Source organism: Macaca fascicularis, chromosome 7 (assembly GCF_037993035.2).
Source record: "Macaca fascicularis isolate 582-1 chromosome 7, T2T-MFA8v1.1".
Lineage (NCBI taxonomy): Eukaryota > Metazoa > Chordata > Mammalia > Primates > Cercopithecidae > Macaca > Macaca fascicularis.
The window spans coordinates 97,443,313-97,461,934 of NC_088381.1; the positions used below are offsets into that span (position 1 = coordinate 97,443,313).

At 36.8% G+C, this 18,622-nt stretch overlaps 1 protein-coding gene across 6 annotated transcripts in view; it reads right to left on the minus strand.

The window, feature by feature from the left end:
- The window catches only part of PRKD1 (protein kinase D1), a 366,404-nt gene that overhangs the window by 57,651 nt on the left and 290,131 nt on the right, over nucleotides 1–18,622 (minus strand). For all 6 annotated transcript variants that reach the window (XM_065548683.1, XM_005561009.4, XM_005561008.4 and 3 more), the window contains 3 exons: nucleotides 3,564–3,774; nucleotides 3,359–3,436; nucleotides 809–1,013 (listed from right to left, as the gene is read on the minus strand). In XM_065548683.1, coding sequence (XP_065404755.1) covers nucleotides 809–1,013; nucleotides 3,359–3,436; nucleotides 3,564–3,774 — 494 coding nt within the window. The remainder of the gene's footprint in view (nucleotides 1–808; nucleotides 1,014–3,358; nucleotides 3,437–3,563; nucleotides 3,775–18,622) is intronic.

Sequence of the window (18,622 nt, forward strand, 5' to 3'; positions counted from 1 at the left end):
CATTAAATGGAAAAAAATCATTTCATTGCTCTACTCTCATGAACAATTTCTGTTTGTCAATAAACATGGCATTTGTAAAATGGACACAAAAATTTCAATAGGCTTTATGATATAAATCAGAGACTAGGAAACATTTTCTGTAAAGGGCCAGGTAATAAATATTTTAGTTTTTGCAAAAGATCTAACTTTACCAATATGGTGCAAAAGCAGCCAGAGACAATATGAATGGGCACGGCTATGTTCCAATAAAACTTTACTACAAATTGGGCAGCAGTCCAGTCTGTCCTGGTGGCCACATTGTGCTGACTCCTGATATAAAAAGTGGGGATCATCCAGTAACCAAAAGCAAAAATTAGATAACAGATATAAAATTGCACATACTTCTGAAATAATATCAAGAACAGTGAAGTATACAGAGACTATGATATTTGTAACAGGGGCCAGCTAATAAAATAGATGATGTCTGCTGAGTTTGATCTTGATCTTTGTTGTTTCTACACAATGAGCTTCGAATTAATATTAACTTAGTAATAAACTTGTGGATGGCAAGCATGTGCATCTCTCACATGCAAAAGAAAATGGGTCAATGAATGAGGTGATGCTAGGAAAGGATGGAAACCACACTTCTCCCAGGGAACCCAGACCTCCTAACTTCAAAGGCTCTCACCTACAGCACACAGCTCATTCATAAGAAATTAAACATGTACTTCACATTTCTACTATAATCTATTAAAATATCAAAGAGGTTTAAAGAGAAAATACTGCTTGGGGTTCCCCCATTTGCTGAGGCTGGCAGTACTGCTCTCACCTGATGGTTCTGTTGGCATCCTCGTGGTCAGGGTCTGGATCTTGCATCTCACCACTGTCATTCTGGCATTCTGCCATTGCCATCTCTGCATCTTGGACCATTGCTTCTTCCATGTCATCCATGAGCCTACTGTTCCTTTCACTATCATTGTCATCACTCCCTTCTTCCATGACCACATCAGACTCTGCCCCAGGGCTAAGCAAATCTAGAAAATTATTTTGACCCATGAAGATAAGCCTGGAATCTTGGAATCAGGGCTTAAGAGACAGTCAGGTGATCCTAAAACAAATAAACTGGAAGCCCCAAAAAGGCAGTTCTGTGAAGAGATTATTTCTTTTTTTTTTTTTTTAACTTTTAAGTTTAGGGGTACATGTACAGGTTTATTACCTAGGTAAACTTGTGTCATAGGGGTTTGTTGTACAGATTATTTCATCACCCAGGTATTAAGCCTGGTACCCATTAGTTATTTTTCCTGATCCTCCCTCCTCCCACACTCCAACCTCGAAGGGCCCCAGTGTGTGTTATTCCCCACTATGTGACCATGTGTTCTCATTATTTAGCTCCCACTTATAAGTGAGAACATGTGGTATTTGCTTTTCTATTCCTAGGTTAGTTTGCTAAAGATAATGGCCTCCAGATCCATCCATGATTTTCAATTTCCTTTTTTATTTCAGTTTATAAGCATCTTAATTTATGAGAGGTTGAATATGTAATTTTATAGGTAGATGCTCGTTTTCTGTTCTTCTAAGCCTGAAAACATGAAAAGTCATGAAAAGCCTTGGAAGGAAGCCAAGGCTGGGATAGAGGTAAAATGCTAGAAGGCAAAGTGATACCAGGCCCCAGTGACTGGGAAGCTGCTCATATTTTAGAAACACAGCCCTGGTGGGAAAAAACATATGTAAGAGGATGACAGAAACTTTCACATGAAAAAAGACTCAAGCCACTGATTCTTACTATTGAAGTAACTTTGAAAATCATGAATTCCAATATATTAAATTGGTCACATAGTTACAGCTTTTAAATAAGACATTTGATTTTTTTTTTTTTTTTTTGAGACCGACTCTGGCTCTGTCGCCCAGGCTGGAGTGCAGTGGCTGGATCTCAGCTCACTGCAAACTCCACTTCCCGGGTTTACACCATTCTCCTGCCTCAGCCTCCCGAGTAGCTGGGACTACAGGCGCCCGCCATGTCACCTGTCTAGTTTTTTGTATTTTTTTTTAGTAGAGACGGGGTTTCAACGTGTTAGCCAGGATGTTCTCGATCTCTTGACCTCGTGATCCGCCCATCTCGGCCTCCCAAAGTGCTGGGATTACAGGTGTGAGCCACCGCGCCCGGCCGACATTTGATATTTGAAGTAATATTGAACCCTGTCATTATGCAGTTGATGGTAATGGTTAAAAATTATAATCACTTACTGATGCAAAGTACTCATTTTAAAATTAAAACATAGATTAATGAGAGACTCTAGCCTGCCAAGCTTGGAAAATTCACATTTTACCAGATTTTTCTGGATGTATGAGAAAATACCATTTCAAAGTAATCAACAACATCAAAAACTGTTCTGCTTCCGCTTTGTTATAGTTATCCAGTACACACTGACATTCCCCGAGCCTGAACAAAGTCAACACCACATGCCACAGAAAGTGGGACGATCGCCAAGCTTTCAATTTTGGCAGCTAATTCATGAATCTCCAAGCCAGAAACAAGTGTGACAATGTTTTCCTGGAGAGCTCTTCCTTCTTCTTCTTTTCGGTACAGTATATATTTCTTCTAGAGAAGAAAGTTCTAGAGCAAGGATACTCATTCATTCTTCTTAGTTCATCATTCATCAGCTTCTTAGTAACAAAAATACTCAACTAAAAGTATCTGTGGTCTTTTATAGCCATTTTTCTTTCCAGAGGAATTGGAAAACTGGTAGCAGACTAAAGGTACAAAGAAGACCACTATCTGCAGAAAAAGCTAACCTGGGATTCTAAGTCAAATATTTTGGTAGTGATCCATTAGCATGCTACCTAGGAAGAAAATGTAAGCTCTTTGTTTAGATATGGCATTTTTCTTAGCAGTCCTTCAAAGTTAATTTATACAGTTAGAATTTTCTTGAAGGAATAACGCCAAATATAGAAAATATATCTATTTTTTTGTTGGCTGACAAAGTTCCTTTTATTATTAAAGATGACTGAAATGAGAAGGACAGAGGAAGAGACTGAGAGCTACAACTTGTAGGCAGCCCAACAACATCCACATTTCTGGGCAAACTAGGATAAGAGTATAAGAAAATAAAGCTGTGAAATAAAGTATGGCTACCCAAGTTTTCAATACTAGCTGCTCACCATGTAAAGATCATGAAAGGGTCTTTGACTGTTATCAAAACTCCATGGATGCTTTTCTATAGTAAAATAGAACAAACACTGGCCATAATTCACTTTTGGACTGTGTCTGAAATATCTGAACCAAAACCAGAACCAAACCCAAAAACCCCAACTAAAATCATCATCACCACACTCTCTAATAGGGAAAAAGCACAGACATGACAGCTGATCTTTTACCTACCTCCATTAATAGTCACTTCGCCAAGGCAGTTGTTTGGTACTTTTGGTGCACAACGTTTATGGCAGTTGAATCTGCAATCTAATCCCAGTGATTTTCAAACAAAACAAAATGAGAATTTGTCAGAAAGAGAAGTGGTAACCAGAAAATACTTATGTCAGATGAATGAGGGTGATCAAAGTTCGACAGGTGACAAAATCATCCTTACCTTTGCACTGCAAGCCCTGCCTGAAAAGCCCCTTCAGAAGCTTCTTGCAGTACTGGCATACTGTGGGCCGGGTGTAGGAGTGGATGACAAATGTATGCGGCACTTTAACTTTAGACATCAAAATCTTGTCAAGTTGAATTGGTCGTCCAATGTATGATTGAGAATTTGACCTCTTCTCTCGACCAATAAATGACTCTGATGGTGATTTTTGCTACATTTTGGAAAACAATAAAGGAAGTAAGATGTAAGAGGCTATTTGATTTATATATTTATATATTTTAAGATCTCGGTTTACTCTTGTATTTAGTACTTTGATGTTTAATAATATGAAAGAAATAATACTATATTTCTGTTAATTAATATAATTTACTTGCTTTCTCCATTTCTATTTGAGTTACCTTGCTTGTATAATCTTAAAAAAAGAGAGAGAATTGGAGATCAGAACATTTAAACATGATTTCTAGGTCTTTCAAATATGTTTTTGCTTTAAAAAAGTGGTTCTAACACAGAAATACAAATTTGGAGGCAAATAAACAGTGCACATATACCGTTGACATTTTCTGCAGTATTACATGCACATGGTTACAAAATGCAAGCATTTAAGAAAGACAGAAAATGAAAAGTAAATGCTTCCTGTTTGCCCTACATGGTACTTCATTGAAAAAATGCTGTAATCCCAGCACTTTGGGAGGCCAAGGCGGGAGGATCGTTTGGGGTCAGGAATTCAAGACCAGCCTGACTAACATGGTGAAACCCTGTCTCTACTAAAAATAAAAAAATTAGCTGAGTGTGGTGGTACACGCCTGTAATCCCAGCTACTCAGTAGGCTGAGGCAGGAGAATTGCTTGAACCTGGGAGATGGAGGTTGCAGTGAGCCAAGATCGTGCCACTGCACTCCAGCCTGGGCAACAAGAGTGAAACTCGAAAGAAAGAAAGGAAGGAAAGAAAGAGAGAAAGAGAGAGAGAGAGAGAAAGGAAGGAAGGAAGGAAGGAAGGAAGGAAGGAAGGAAGGAGGGAAGGAAGGAAGGAACGAAGGAAGGAACGAAGGAAGGAAGGAAGGAAGGAATGAAGGAAGGAAGGAAGGAAAGGAGGGAGTGAGGTAAGGAGGGAGGGAGGGAAGGAGGGAAGGAAGGCAGGCTTACAGTTCCTTTGGTTTGCCTAAAGAAAAAAAATAAACATGATTTTAAATTTTTCCTCAGCCATACAACAAAAGATTTGTATTACCAAAAACAGAACTAATATACTATACAAGGAATATAAAAGTGGATGTTTTGGATATAATTATATCTCTGTGCTCTCTTGTCCGTCATTTTGGAATTATTTAATCAGTTCAGTATATAGATTTTTAAAAATTAAATTAACTAAAGTTAACCATGTTTTCAATTTTTTGGATAATTTGATGGTACCTCTTATATCCTGTGATCTATTTGAGAATAAATATATCCCATCAGAATAAATGTATTTTAGAATCATCAGAATAAGATAAACCGAATTGCTTTTGAACCGTTGTTATAATTATATATCTCATTTACATATCTCAGTTATTAAGTTCCTACTCTATAGCAATAACTGTGTTAGGTGCCTTAAAACATAGGCCTTATTATCTACAGTTGAGGCATCTAAGCTCATAAAGTTTAAATAGATACCTCTGGGTCAAATGCTAGTAAATAGTGCAGCCAAAATGTGAACCTACATTTGTTTGCCTCCAGAGCCCTTGTTTTATCACCACACTCAGTTAATTTCTAATTTTAAATGATTACTGATAAGACAAGCAATAAATCACATTTACAAAAAATTTCTATCCCTTTCAATCCCTATCTGCACCAAAAGGTTAAATACTATTACCAAAAGTGAAAACTATTATTTTCAGATTCACCAGCTACAGTAAACTTAAAATGAAGTTCTACACAGGAATATTAGGCCTACAGCTACATTCACAAGTATAACTCCATAAAGAAAAACTGTAAAGCATAATTATTCTGGAAAGGTTCAACTCTTGCAGAGAAGTCTAGGGAGATTATAAAAATAGCCAAAGGTTTGCCAAACCAGAATCATGAATATATTGAATAAATACCTTCAATGGAATTAAAGAATAATTAAATCCACAGGGTAAGGTCCCTGTTCTAGTGTCCTCTAGTAACTGTAGCCAATGGGCCAGTTTTAAGCATAGACTAAAATGAAAATGAAATTTTTCCATAGTTGAAAAGTTTTAACACTCAGAATAAAAGATAACCTGATGTCACACTTTCTTAGCAGATTTAACACGTTATCAGATTTGGAAAATCCTATGAAAAGCTGAACAAATCACTGTTCAGTTACTTTCCTTAATTTAAGATACCTAATTGAAGGCTGTGCTAACAGAGTCAGTTTGACATTTACTATACCATGGTGCAAATTCATTAGAAAAGAGGGAATCTAGTAAACTGAATATTTTCTTTTCATCCAACATAAACGCTGCCATAAACTATAAGAATTAGAATTATTTTTGAGAGGTTGTTTCATTTATTACCTTCAAGGCAAGATCATGTAAGAAATTTAAAAATATTCCAAGTTTAGGCAAAAGAAATTAGCTGTCACTCTGTAGCCCAGAGACTATACTACACACATATTGGGGCAATAATCAGGTTTACACAGCCAGCCACATGTGTCCTTGGCACAGAATATGTAATTTATAGTGTCAGAAATTAAGATTTTAATAGCATTAATAAACAGTGCCCTCATACCATTCACACCATTTTAAATTTCAAAATCAGAGAGCAATCCAACTAGACTTATCATTACCTTTTCTTATAGTCCCAAATATAAGTAATCATTTTCAATATGGCCCATATTTCTAAATGAAAAAGTAAAGCTTTAAATCTTGACACAGGGGGCATGCATAGTAACTTATCTTGTAGAAATTCATTTACTGCTGGAAGGAGACTGTTTGAGTCATTTAATTTTACTAGATAACAAACACCTTGGGAAAGGGAGCATGGAGAAGCTGTCTGAAGTTCTATTTTCATTATTCAATTCTATGTTTCTGGGAGTGTATATACACACATTTGCATGTGCTTTCCCTAACACGAGGCAAATCTAAAGTGCGAAAACAAAAAAGAAAAACTGGGTCATTATCTGATGATTTCCTATAGGGTTTTTATCCTTCCTTCAATCAAAAATGTAAAACAAGGACTTTGTTGATATATAACAGATTATTTAAAAAACCAACTGGCTATAGAATAAGGCCATTACCCTGTAATATATATTTATCAATATTTACCTAAATGTTTAAGAACCACCCTTTCTGTAATACTGCCATCATCCCTTTAAAAATATTTCTTCTTTTATTTTTGTTTTTTGAGATGGAGTTTCGCTCTTGTTGCCCAGGCTGGAGTGCAATGGGGCAATCTTGGCTCACTGCAGCCTCTGCCTCCCAGGTTCAAATGATTCTCCTGCCTCAGCCTCCTGAGTAGCTGGGATTATAGGCATGTGTCACCACGCCCAGCTAATTTTGTATTTTTAGTAGAGACGCAGTTTCTCCATGTTGGTCAGGCTGGTCTCCAACTCCCGACCTCAGGTGATCCTCCCGCCTCGGCCTCCCAAACTGCTGGGATTACAGGCATGAGCCACTGCGCCCAGCTGGCGAAAGTATTTCTAATGATGTGATCACAAACTAAGACTTAAAGATTTTCAGAATCAATGACACATTTTGTCATTAATAATTAATAACCAGTTGTTATTTTGAGCAAAAATATAAAATTCCAATTATTATGTGAAGTTTTATGTGAAGGCATGTACACCATAAAGCATAACTACAGTATGTTTTTGTTTAATATATCAAGCTACAGAGCAGGCAAAAATTCAGAAATTAATAGTTTTAAAGGAAATGATACTTTAAAAAAAATCTCATTGATCTTTGGATTTTAAGATAATTTCAACAGGAAACTAGATAGTAATTTGAATCATAATGTTGACAGAAATAACTGGAAATTTTTGCATGAAATGCATTATTATACAAAGTAAAGAGATTTCATCATATACCAAGTGTATATGTTATAAAAACTTTATTATACATAAATAAAATTCAAATTCTTCATTAACTTACTACATTTTCTTGCCTTACTTTTATATTTACTTACAATGTGCACAGTACTTTAGAGTTTTAAATAACACCTTTCTTTAAAGCTAACTACAATAAAGTGAAAATTCTTCCCTACCCATCAACACTACTGAAGGTTTTACTGGGTTTATTAGGTTAACTAAATGGTGTTTAAATTAATTTTCACTCTTAGTTCCTATTCCAATTTGACCCCATGTAGTTGGTGAACCTGAAAAATCTGCAGAATGATTTTTTTTTTAGCGAGAAGAGGAGGGAAAGTTGAAATGCTTTGGAACGTCTGTTTTATTCTGCTTCATTAATATGTTCAGAGAAAAAAATGGCTCAAAACTTAAAGAGCACATTTAAAATTTCGTTTTCTATAACTATGGAAAACACATATAAGAGAATGCATTTTTAAAAATTTTATATTTTTATATTAGCCATATGTTCTATGAATTGGAGGAGTTTGGATCAACTTACAGGTGTGGAACTTTTGTAAGAATTGACATCACTGTAATATGGTATTGAGATAGATGCATATAAATGATTTGATTTGACAAATTATATATAATGACAAATATAAAGGTATTTTTTGTGTTAGAAGTGTAAGAGTTAACACATCATGCATGGGAGATAATATGAGAACATAATGATGAAAGTTGTATTTTAAAGCCAGGAATAGAGATTAAATAAAAAAAATTACGGAGATCAATTTTTTTTTTAGTTTGTGGTTTCACAAAACATCTTTAACATTCTTTTATCAAGTGTTTCATTTTAAATTACTGCTAAAGCTGGAACTCTGTGCACTGAACACCTACTCAGAGAGACAATGTATCCTGCTCTTCTAGAGACTGAATTTGTTTTTTAACCTAGTGTGCTAAATTAATGACTCAGCAAGTTTGGAACCTTCCCAGGAAATGATTGCTTAGATTACATTGTGGAAACTCCAACTGCCAGCACGTCTTTAAACATTTAACAGGACTGAAATAATTTCCCAACAAGGTATATTCCACTTAGCAGTTCAAAATGAACTCTCTTCATGAGTTAAGCTAGAAAACACAGAAGAAAAGTTGCCTTTACTTGTGGTTTGTTTATTGTCACTTGTGTAAAAAAATCAAACATAAAATTCTCTGAGATAAAAGTCACTTGACAATAAAAAATGATTCAAATGAAAATGTGTGCATTATTAAAATATTTCTGTGTGTTAATGAAAATTCATTTCACAGCCACTCACTGTGTCTGGAGTTTGGGAGACAACCTCCCTTTAAGTTAAAGAGAAATAGAAAGAGAATACTTTAGCATACACTCGAATATCTCTTTATGGATTTGTCGGAATCGTTTGATAATAAGCTCCTATGGAAGAACAATGTTCATGACAAACAGTAAGAAGTTTCACCTGAGATAAATATATGTTTTCAAGAAGTAAATGCATAAGATTAGTTCATGAGACATTTCAATAGAAATATTTAATATACAGGCTGTACTAAAAGATTTTTACAATTTAAAGTTACATAAACGGTAACACTGACATACTTGCTTTACAGGATTTCAGTTTTAAGAGAGGACACCTGGCTAAGGAATGTTTTCCACTGCAAATGTTCTGTACTTGTCTGCCTGCTCCTCGCCCCGACTTCAACATGAAAATCTGTGCAAAACTCTTCTGCTACCAAACTCCAACACTTAATAGGCTGTTCATATTAATGGGTGGTCCTCAGCATCAAGGATGCAATGGGGAATGGTTGAGACTATAATAATTTGGAGAGGACAGTGTCACTGTAAAAGGGATGGCTACAGCTCAATTAGTTCTAACAGCTGCCCTGTGAATATGTAAATCCATTGGTGATGGATTTTTTAGTTTTTCAAAAGAAGCAGGGAATGTAGGTGTGTTATAAAATAACTTGATCCAGATGTTAGCAACTGAAAAAAGAAATTTAAAAACTTTGTGCCTGTCAGTTTATCTGGGGACTAAATCTAGTTCAAATGGAGATCTTTGAGGTTATAAAAAGTGTTTTCTATCATTATCTAGTTCAGTCAGAGACCTTCATATATGCCAAACTATTTTCATAGCACTTTACATGGATTTCATTTATACCTCATGTATAAATAAACTATAAATACAATAATTTATACATTTTATACAACTATTTTCATAGCACTTTACATAGATTTCATTTATTTATACCTCATGTATAAATAAACTATAAATACAACTATTTATACATTTTATACAACTATTTTTATAGCACTTTACATCAATTTCATTTATGTATACCTCCATGTTACACCTAAAGAAACTGAATTACTGAGAGATTAAATCATTTTCCCAAGATCACACACTTGTAAGTAGCAGAACTATGGATTCAGATAGTTTTGCTCCAGATAACAATGATTCCTTTCTCCTTTGATCCTCCCCCGCTCTCACATTCCTTGATTTTATGCTAATATAGAAAACAGCAAATATTTTCTTCCTCTCAATCAGGACGACAAAAGAGGCAATAAGACAACAAGAACAATCAGATAGTAGTGTGTTTTATGTGCCAAAAATGGAATGCAGAATATCATGAACCCCTTAACCTTGACCTACAGAAGAGATTTCTAACCAGCTTGTCTGTGCTTAGATGATAGGACCTGAGTCATGTATGTTTTCCAGAACACGGTAACTAGTGGAATAAAGGGCTGCTATTCCATAAACATCACTCAGTTGGCTGCCTACTTTCCTATTCAGGTGTTATTATGCTTAAAAGATACTAGCATAACTATGCAAAAATAGACGCAAGCCAATGTTAATCTTTTATCCCAGAAGTTTCAAGATCTAGCATTTTGGACTATCATTCAAAGAACAGTGCTGAGTAACAGCTTAAGACAGTTCTCTCCTATTGCCATCGAGATGGATCTATCGAATTTAGCAAGTGTTTCCTGGGGAAAATTTTACCTGAAAGTTCAATTCAGAGGCTTCAGGAATTATAAAAATGAGGAAATAACATGCTCTGTGCCCAATTAGTTTACTAGCCAGTACAGTCCTAGGCACAGCATAACTGTTATTATTGTTGTCCTTTATATTTACTCTTTCCCTTTTTCATAGATGGTTTCCTCCTTATTCTTCAGATTTCAGTTTCCATGACCCCTTCTCTGAGAGGCCTCCACACCACCTAACTTATTGCTTACCCCCACTCCATACTCTATTACTCTCTCGCATCATCCTGTCTCCTCCAAAGTCATTAATGCGGCATGCAACTGCATTTACCTATTTGTTTACTGGATTTTTATTGCCTCCCTTCAACAGAATATAGGTTCCAGGAGGGCAGCATCTTTATTATTTTGTTCATCATTGTATCATCAATTTCTGGAATACTGTGTCACAAAGAATAAGTGCTTTTATATATATATATACACACACACACATACACACACACACATATATATATATATGAAAGTTTGAAGGAAAGAGAAACCATATTCATGGTGGAGGCGGGGGATCATTCAGAATGGGGGTTTCCTGAAGAAAAGACATTTGCATGGACCCCAAGGTGAGTCTTGACATACCATGACTATGTTGAGTATTATTAGTAATTAAAATTTTGTTCGTGCGGGGGTGGGGAGGAAGGAGGGATGGCTAATGGGTGCAAAAAAATAGCACAGTGAATAAAACCAAGTATTTGCTATCACAACAAGGTGACTATAGTTAAAAATAATTTAACTGTGCATTTTTAAATAACTAGAAGAGTACGATTGGATTGTCTGTAACACAAAGGACATATCGTTGAAGTGAATGGATACCCCATTTACTGTGATGTGATTATTAAACACCACATGCCTGTATGAAAATATCTCCTATAACCCAAAAATATATATACTTACTATGTACCCACAAAAATTAGATAGATAGATAGATAGATAGAGACATAGATAGATAGATAGATAGAGACATAGATAGATAGAGACATAGATAGATAGATACATAGATAGATAGATAGATAGATAGATAGATAGATAGATAGATAGATAGAGACATAGATAGATAGAGACATAGACAGATAGATAGAATCTTTCAGGACAATTCAGTCCCATCAATCTGCAAACTGTCCAGAGATTTCTTTTTTGTACTTCAAAACTGTCCATCTCACTTAGGGATGATGACCTAACCTGCTGTCAGGAAAACATCGCTGTGAACACTCAGTCTGAGGCTACTTTCTGAAGCAAAAAACAAACAAACAAACAAAACAGAAAGAAAAACCCCACACAGTCATCTGTAACAACACCTACATGAATATATGACCTCTCACACAGGAGTGGGGATTTTCCAGCACAGAGTTCTTTGACAACAGAAAAATATGAAACCCCTTGAGAAATGGAGTTCATATAGGAATGAACATGTTTCCAGGCACTATAATTCAGGCAGTAGAGAGCAGGGTGTTTGCTGAGTTTCAGGTTGTTTGGCGGTATTCTGATTATCCCTTGAGCTACCTGTCAAATATCCTAAATACATAGAATAATAAATAAAAGCTAATCAACACCTTTTCATAACAGTAAAAGGGTGGCTACCGGGCAAGTAAAAAAAATATGTGCCCACTGCTTAGCGGTGACAGATACTGTGTTATACCGTGGAGAATCCATATCTTAACATTTGCAGCAATTTGTGAAAGCTTTCAAAGTAATAATATATATGATCTCTTACTAAAATACAAGGGGATCTAGATTTGCTGAGTGCTAAAGTAATCGTGGAAGTTACATTAACTTTTATATTGCCTGACTCTTCTCAAGTAAACCAAAATGAAAGGTAAAGGAACCTTGATATTTTCTTAAGTGATCTACCCATTGCAGGGAAAGCACCAGAATTGTTCAAAAATTGTGGCAAATTACATGTACATTTCCAGTGAGGAAGAATATAACTGCATGTCAACTTCTACTTTGGGGCTTTAAGTGTCAGAAAGTGAAATGGAGGGTAAACAGATTATGTGGGAAAACCAAGGACAGCAATGTTAGAGGTAAGTATTCCCATAGTATTTGACATTGCCTGAAGAGACAGGGACTTGACCTGAGTTTATGATCTCACTGGAAAGCTGAATGAAATAGTCTGAAAAGAGACTGTGGCATTGATTACTGCTGCCTTGGAGACATCGAACAGCTAGGAAAGTATGCCATAAACACAGTCCTAGGCCACAAAGGCAAAGCCTCTCCCTTCAAAAATGGCCCATAAGGATAACTTTATAGTGTTGCAGGAAATAAGGGGCCAGAGAGACCAAATAGGGGTGCAGGAGAGTTTATTTAAGGTGTACACTGGCTTAGTGGACATGTGTCCTGAAAGACTGAGCACCAGACAAAGAAAGCAGTGGCCTTTTAAGCAGTTTATGGCAGGAACTACGTGATGCAGGAATGAGGCTCACAGAAGCAAGAACAAAAGCAGTTAATCATTAGGTAACATTCTTCTGATTCAGCTTATACACCTTGGGAAAAACATGTCCTATAACTTATGCTCATCTATTTTTTGACCTTGCAGCTGCAAAGCAAGAAGAAAAACAGAAATTTACAGACCTTACAAAATATGTGGGAACAAGATAAGGTTAATTAATGTCTTACAGTTTTTACAGAAAGGCGTTAACATTCTTTTATAACTTTTACTTCAAGGGGGTTCACCAATGCCTTAGAGCTAAACTTTTTATTATTTTTTCTATTTCACAAGGACAATCAATTCTTTAACTTTTCTGCTTCAATCCCCCCTTTGGTGCTCTGTGTAAATGATGTTTAATAAAGAGCACCACAACTTTTTGGCTTTTTTTGAGTGGGTACATATTTTCTTTGAGGCAAGGCCCGGTACGTACTTGGTTAAGGCCATGATTTGAGTAGTAGTATGCTTTGTTACCATTGCCTCTACAGTTGACTGGATACTTTTGATTAATAGAGGCAGGAGGCAAGGGAGAACTAGACATCTTTTAACTATAATTATAAAGCTTTTTATTAGAGTCTTGAAATTATCGAAAGACAAGAATCATTCACTAAAATGTGAATCTGGGGATTACTTTTTCCAGGTTTGAACTGGGACATGAGCAAATTTAACCATTTTCCCTGGGCCTGCCTTATAGACACTGTGTTTACCATGTGCTGGCCTCACAAAGTCTTTTATAAAACTGGCTGGGGCTTTTTTTTTTTTTTTTTTTTTTGAGATACAGTCTCGCTCTGTTGCCCAGGCTAGAGTGCAGTGGCGCGATCTTGGCTTACTGCAAGCTCTGCCTCCCGGTTCACACCATTCTCCTGCCTCAGCCTCCCAAGTAGCTGGGATTACAGGCCCCACCACCATGCCTGGCTAATTTTTTGTATTTTTAGTAGAAATGGGGGTTTCACTCTGTTAGCCAGGATGGTCTCGATCTCCTGACCTCATGATTCTCCCACCTCGGCCTCCCAAAGTGCTGGGATTACAGGTGTGAGCCACCGAGCCCGGCCTGGATGGGGCTTTTATCTGCACCCTGAAGCACCTTTGATATTTTTTTGTACATTGATTTTTTTTTTTTTTTTTGCCATTTCTTAAATTTTGCAGGAGTATCTTTTGGTATCTCTGCAGCTGCTGTAGTTGGGCTGCCTTATTTGGGTCCCAGGGGCGGTCCTTTTGTTCCTTGAGAGTTATTTGTATGACTCTCGCATGGCCAGACTTGGGATGGCCTGCCTGATTTTTTGAGCCTTTTATTTTAATTTCTTGCAGTTTTGATTGTTTTTTCCCAGGTGATACTGGGGGTGTGTATTTCTTTGAGCTTGATTTTTTAGAGGCAGTTAGCCTTGGTAAAGGGGGGCAAATTGGATTGTAAGGAGGAGGGGTCTTTATTCCCTCAAGTAGTTCTTGCAAAACTGGTTTTTCCTGTGGCTTTCCTTTTGTCTCTGTGTTTGCCGGTGAAGTTTTTATTTTTGGTTTGGTTTGTGTTATAAGTTTTTGGGATTTTTTTTTTTAATTTTGTGTTTACTGGTGAAGTTTTTACTTTATTTTTGTAGTTGCTAATGTAGTTGGTTTTTTTTGGCTTGAGCTGCAAGACTTTTGTAATAAGGTGCTAAACAGTGCTGTATTTAGCTATGAGTTAATGTAAGGAAATTTGGTTTGAATGTCTTGACTGTTTTTTGACTTTGGTTATTACCTTAAATACATGGCTCATTGTTTTTTGTTTTTATTTATAGTGCCTTTGGCTGGTCATTCGACATTAAAAGAGGGTTATTTTAATTCATACAGAGTTTTCAGCATTTGAGGGGTTAACTTGGCCTTTTAATTTCCCATAAAGCCCTTTTTCAAAGGTTTTTAATATGCATTCCAATGGAGTGGGTTTTGACGATTTTCCTCCCATTTCCTCCCAGTAACAACACAGCACATTCACTTTTCCTTTCTTTTTAGACCAATCAGACCAGTTGGTCTTACACTTTGCTCAAAGCATACAGCCTCTACTAAGAGACCTGTAGCCTTCTACATGTCACTCCTCACGTTGGTTCCTTCTGGAACTGTCTTTATTACACACACTCACACACTTTCCTGTTTCCAGCTCCCTTTCCTGGTTGGGGTAGCGAGTCACTCTCGCCACCTCCAGTTTCCTAGTTGGGGTGGCGAGCCACTCTCGCCACCTCCAGTTTTCTTTTCCTAGCAAGCCACTGTCGTGTCCTGTCTTGTTGGGGTGTGAGTTTCATTCAAATTAATGAGCCACTCTCGTTGTCCCCAGCCCCTCTGGGTCAGATTAGTTGTCACTCCCCTGGAGGTGATCAGGCTTCCCTTCTGTCCTTAGGGACAGGTCCTGCCTCAGGTCCCAAACCTTACCGCGGTTCAGATGTCTGTGTGCTGCTCCTGCTACCATCCAAGAATCCCCTGTACAGGTTCCATTGCACTGTTGGGAAGAGCACCAGGACATGGGAGGGCCCATCCCCTTTCGAGCTGAAGCTCTCCCGTTGGCACCAAGGTTCCCAGGTCTCCCCTGTCCCGAGGCCTCAGTCTCACAGGCAAAGGAGACGGAAATCTGCCATCTCCAGTCCCGGGTTTTGGCACCAGAAATGTTGCAGGGAATTAAGGGGCCAGAGAGACTGAACAGGGGTGGAGGAGAGTTTATTTAAGGTGTATACTGGCTTAGTGGACATGCGTCCTGAAAGACTGAGCACTAAACAAAGAAAGCAGTTGCCTTTTAAGCAGTTTTTGGCAGGAATTATGTGATGCAGGAATCAGGCTTACAGAAGCAAGAACAAAAGCAGTTAATCATTAGGTAACATTCTTGAGATTCAGCTTACACATCTTGTAACTTATGCGTATCTATTTTGTGACCTTGCAGCTGCACAGCAAGAAGGAAAAGAGAAACTTACAGACCTTACAATATATGTGGGAAAGAGATAAGGTGTCTTACACTTTCTACAGAAAGGCAGTTAATATTCTTTTCTAACTTTTACTTCAAGGGGTTCACCAATGCCTATTACAGCTAAACTTTTTATTATTTTTTCTATTTCACAAGGACAATCAATTCTTTAATTTTTCTACTTCAATAGTACATTATAGAATCCTAGCCCATAACACTCAATGTCAAACAGGTAGTGCTGTGTGTGTCTGTGCTCATGTGCTTCTGAAACAACATGGTAAGACCAAAGACTATATTTTAATGCAACTTAATTACAAAAGAGAAAGAGACAAAAGATAAGAGACTTTTTTCCTCTATCTATCCCACACCCCCCAAAAAGCTTTGGGTTTTAAAAATATAGAAAAGCACTCACTCAATGAAATTATATCACTCAAGTGATATTTTCAGTGCATGACTACACAAAAATAGATACCACTAAACACTTGGCTATTTAGAGAAAGAGGCATATTTGTTCATAATTCCCAGACATTGTCTCATCTCACATTTCACTATATTTATTATCAAAATGGCAACATCGTCACTCTTTTTGAGAAGGCAAGAAGGAATTCATCTGATTAGATTAAATCAAGTATCAGAATACTATGTCTAAGGGGTTGAGTAAAATAATGTATCTAAATATTTGTGAAAAGACACAAATATTTTAAAGGCTGAATTTTCCCTAGTTTCTAGAAGTCTAATTTATAGCACCAATTCCAATCTTCCACTCTCCTCTCTCCTTCTCATTATTATTTCTTCTATACAAATCTTTCTTTTTTTTTCCTGGGTAGGCACATTCATGAGGACATATAAACTCTGGAAGTGAACATAAGTAACCTTTTTTCATATTTTTATTTATTATTTTATTTATATATTTATTTTTGAGACAGAGTTTTGCTCTTGTTGCCCAGGCTGGAGTGCAATGGCTGTGATATCTGCTCACTGCAACCTTCACCTCCCAGGTTCAAGTGATTCTCCTGCCTCAGCCTTCCGACTAGCTGGGATTACAGGCATATACCACCATGCCCAGCTAATTTTTTGTGTTTTTAGTAGAGATGGGGTTTCACCATGTTGACCAGGCTGGTCTCGAACTCCCAACCTCAGGTGAGTCACCTGCCTTGGCCTCCCAAAGTGTTGGGATTACAGGCGTGAACCACCGTGCCTGGCCCTTTTTTTCATATTACTCAGGTAGCAGTTCAGAAGTTATGAGCAGTCAGGAATTAAGGGAGAAGAGACTTAAATCTGTCCCAGCCTAGAACATTAGATGGATGCAGATGCCCACTAAGTAAATGCCTGTGCTTCGTAACAGTGGAAGGCTCTGTTTTGTGTCTTGTCAGGGGTGCTATGGAGGTCATGGTACCTTGCCTGAGAGTTGCACAGGACCTTCAGAGTTGTTACTAAAAATCTGATAGCTTTTAAGACCTACATATTAGTAAGTGTGGGGCAATTGGTATATGATGCCAGCCCCTCCCAGCAGGGTTCATGAAGAACTCTCTAGTAGTATTCACATTTACAATCACACATCTGCAAGGTTTTGTTCAGAGCATGAACAAACTTAAGAATGGACATATATGATAAGCCAGGCTTGTGGAATGAAATCACGTAACAGTAACTCAAAGCAGGCCTCACAATCTTCTTCATTTTACTAAAGGACACTTTCCCCAGAAACTCACTACTGCACAGTCTCAGGAAGCAGGGAAGTTCTGGTTAAAAAATTTTTGGACATCTTTCCTCACTGAAAGTACATATTGCCCAGGTTTGAATTTGAAAAACTAGTTTATACAATCATCAAAGGAAAATTTGTAATATCTGGCAAATGTACTACATGGGTGTCATGGTGCATATTTAAATGGAAAAATGACTTTTTAATTCAGAGAAATCACCAGGATTCCTGGAATTCCAGAACACGAGAGGTAAGTCTCTACCTCTAAATAGACTTTCACTACATTGAAAAATATCCTGGAAAATGTTCACCTGGGCAGTAAATATCATCATAGTTAAGAAATAGCTTTTTGTCCATTATTTGCATATTTGAAAAGAAACTACTTTGACTATTATAAAATGTATCAGGATCATATCTAATTATAGATAGAAAATGCAATGCTGTATTCTCTTGTTTTCATTTTTTAAATAAATGAAAACAGTAACTAAATGAATCATTTTTGAGGGGAGATTTTCTATGAACGTATGCAGCCTAGCACTCATTTTAGTACAATCCGTGTCTTAATTACATGTGAGTCAGTAAACCTGTATGAAAATAATAGCAGTTTATGGCAAATTGTTATTTAGAAAATATGCAACCTCACATAAAATGTTAAACTGAATATTGTCCAAATTTCATAAAATTAAAGGATATAAAATGGTCAAACACAGAGAAACCTTTTAGAATGAGTGATTTATTTCCTAATAATTTCTGTAAGGTGGCCTGAATGTTAAGAATAACCAAAAAGATTAGGCTAGAAGCATTTAATCCCAAGAAAAAGAAGTTCTCTGTAGAGACTCCTAACTTCAAAGCTAAATTAGTAGATAACACCTTAAAGTCACTGAAAAACATTTAAGATAACTTTAGTAAAGCTATTTAATTTTTTTTTTTAAGTCCGTCATGTAAAAAATGCTGTGTCGTCAATTATATCCTATGG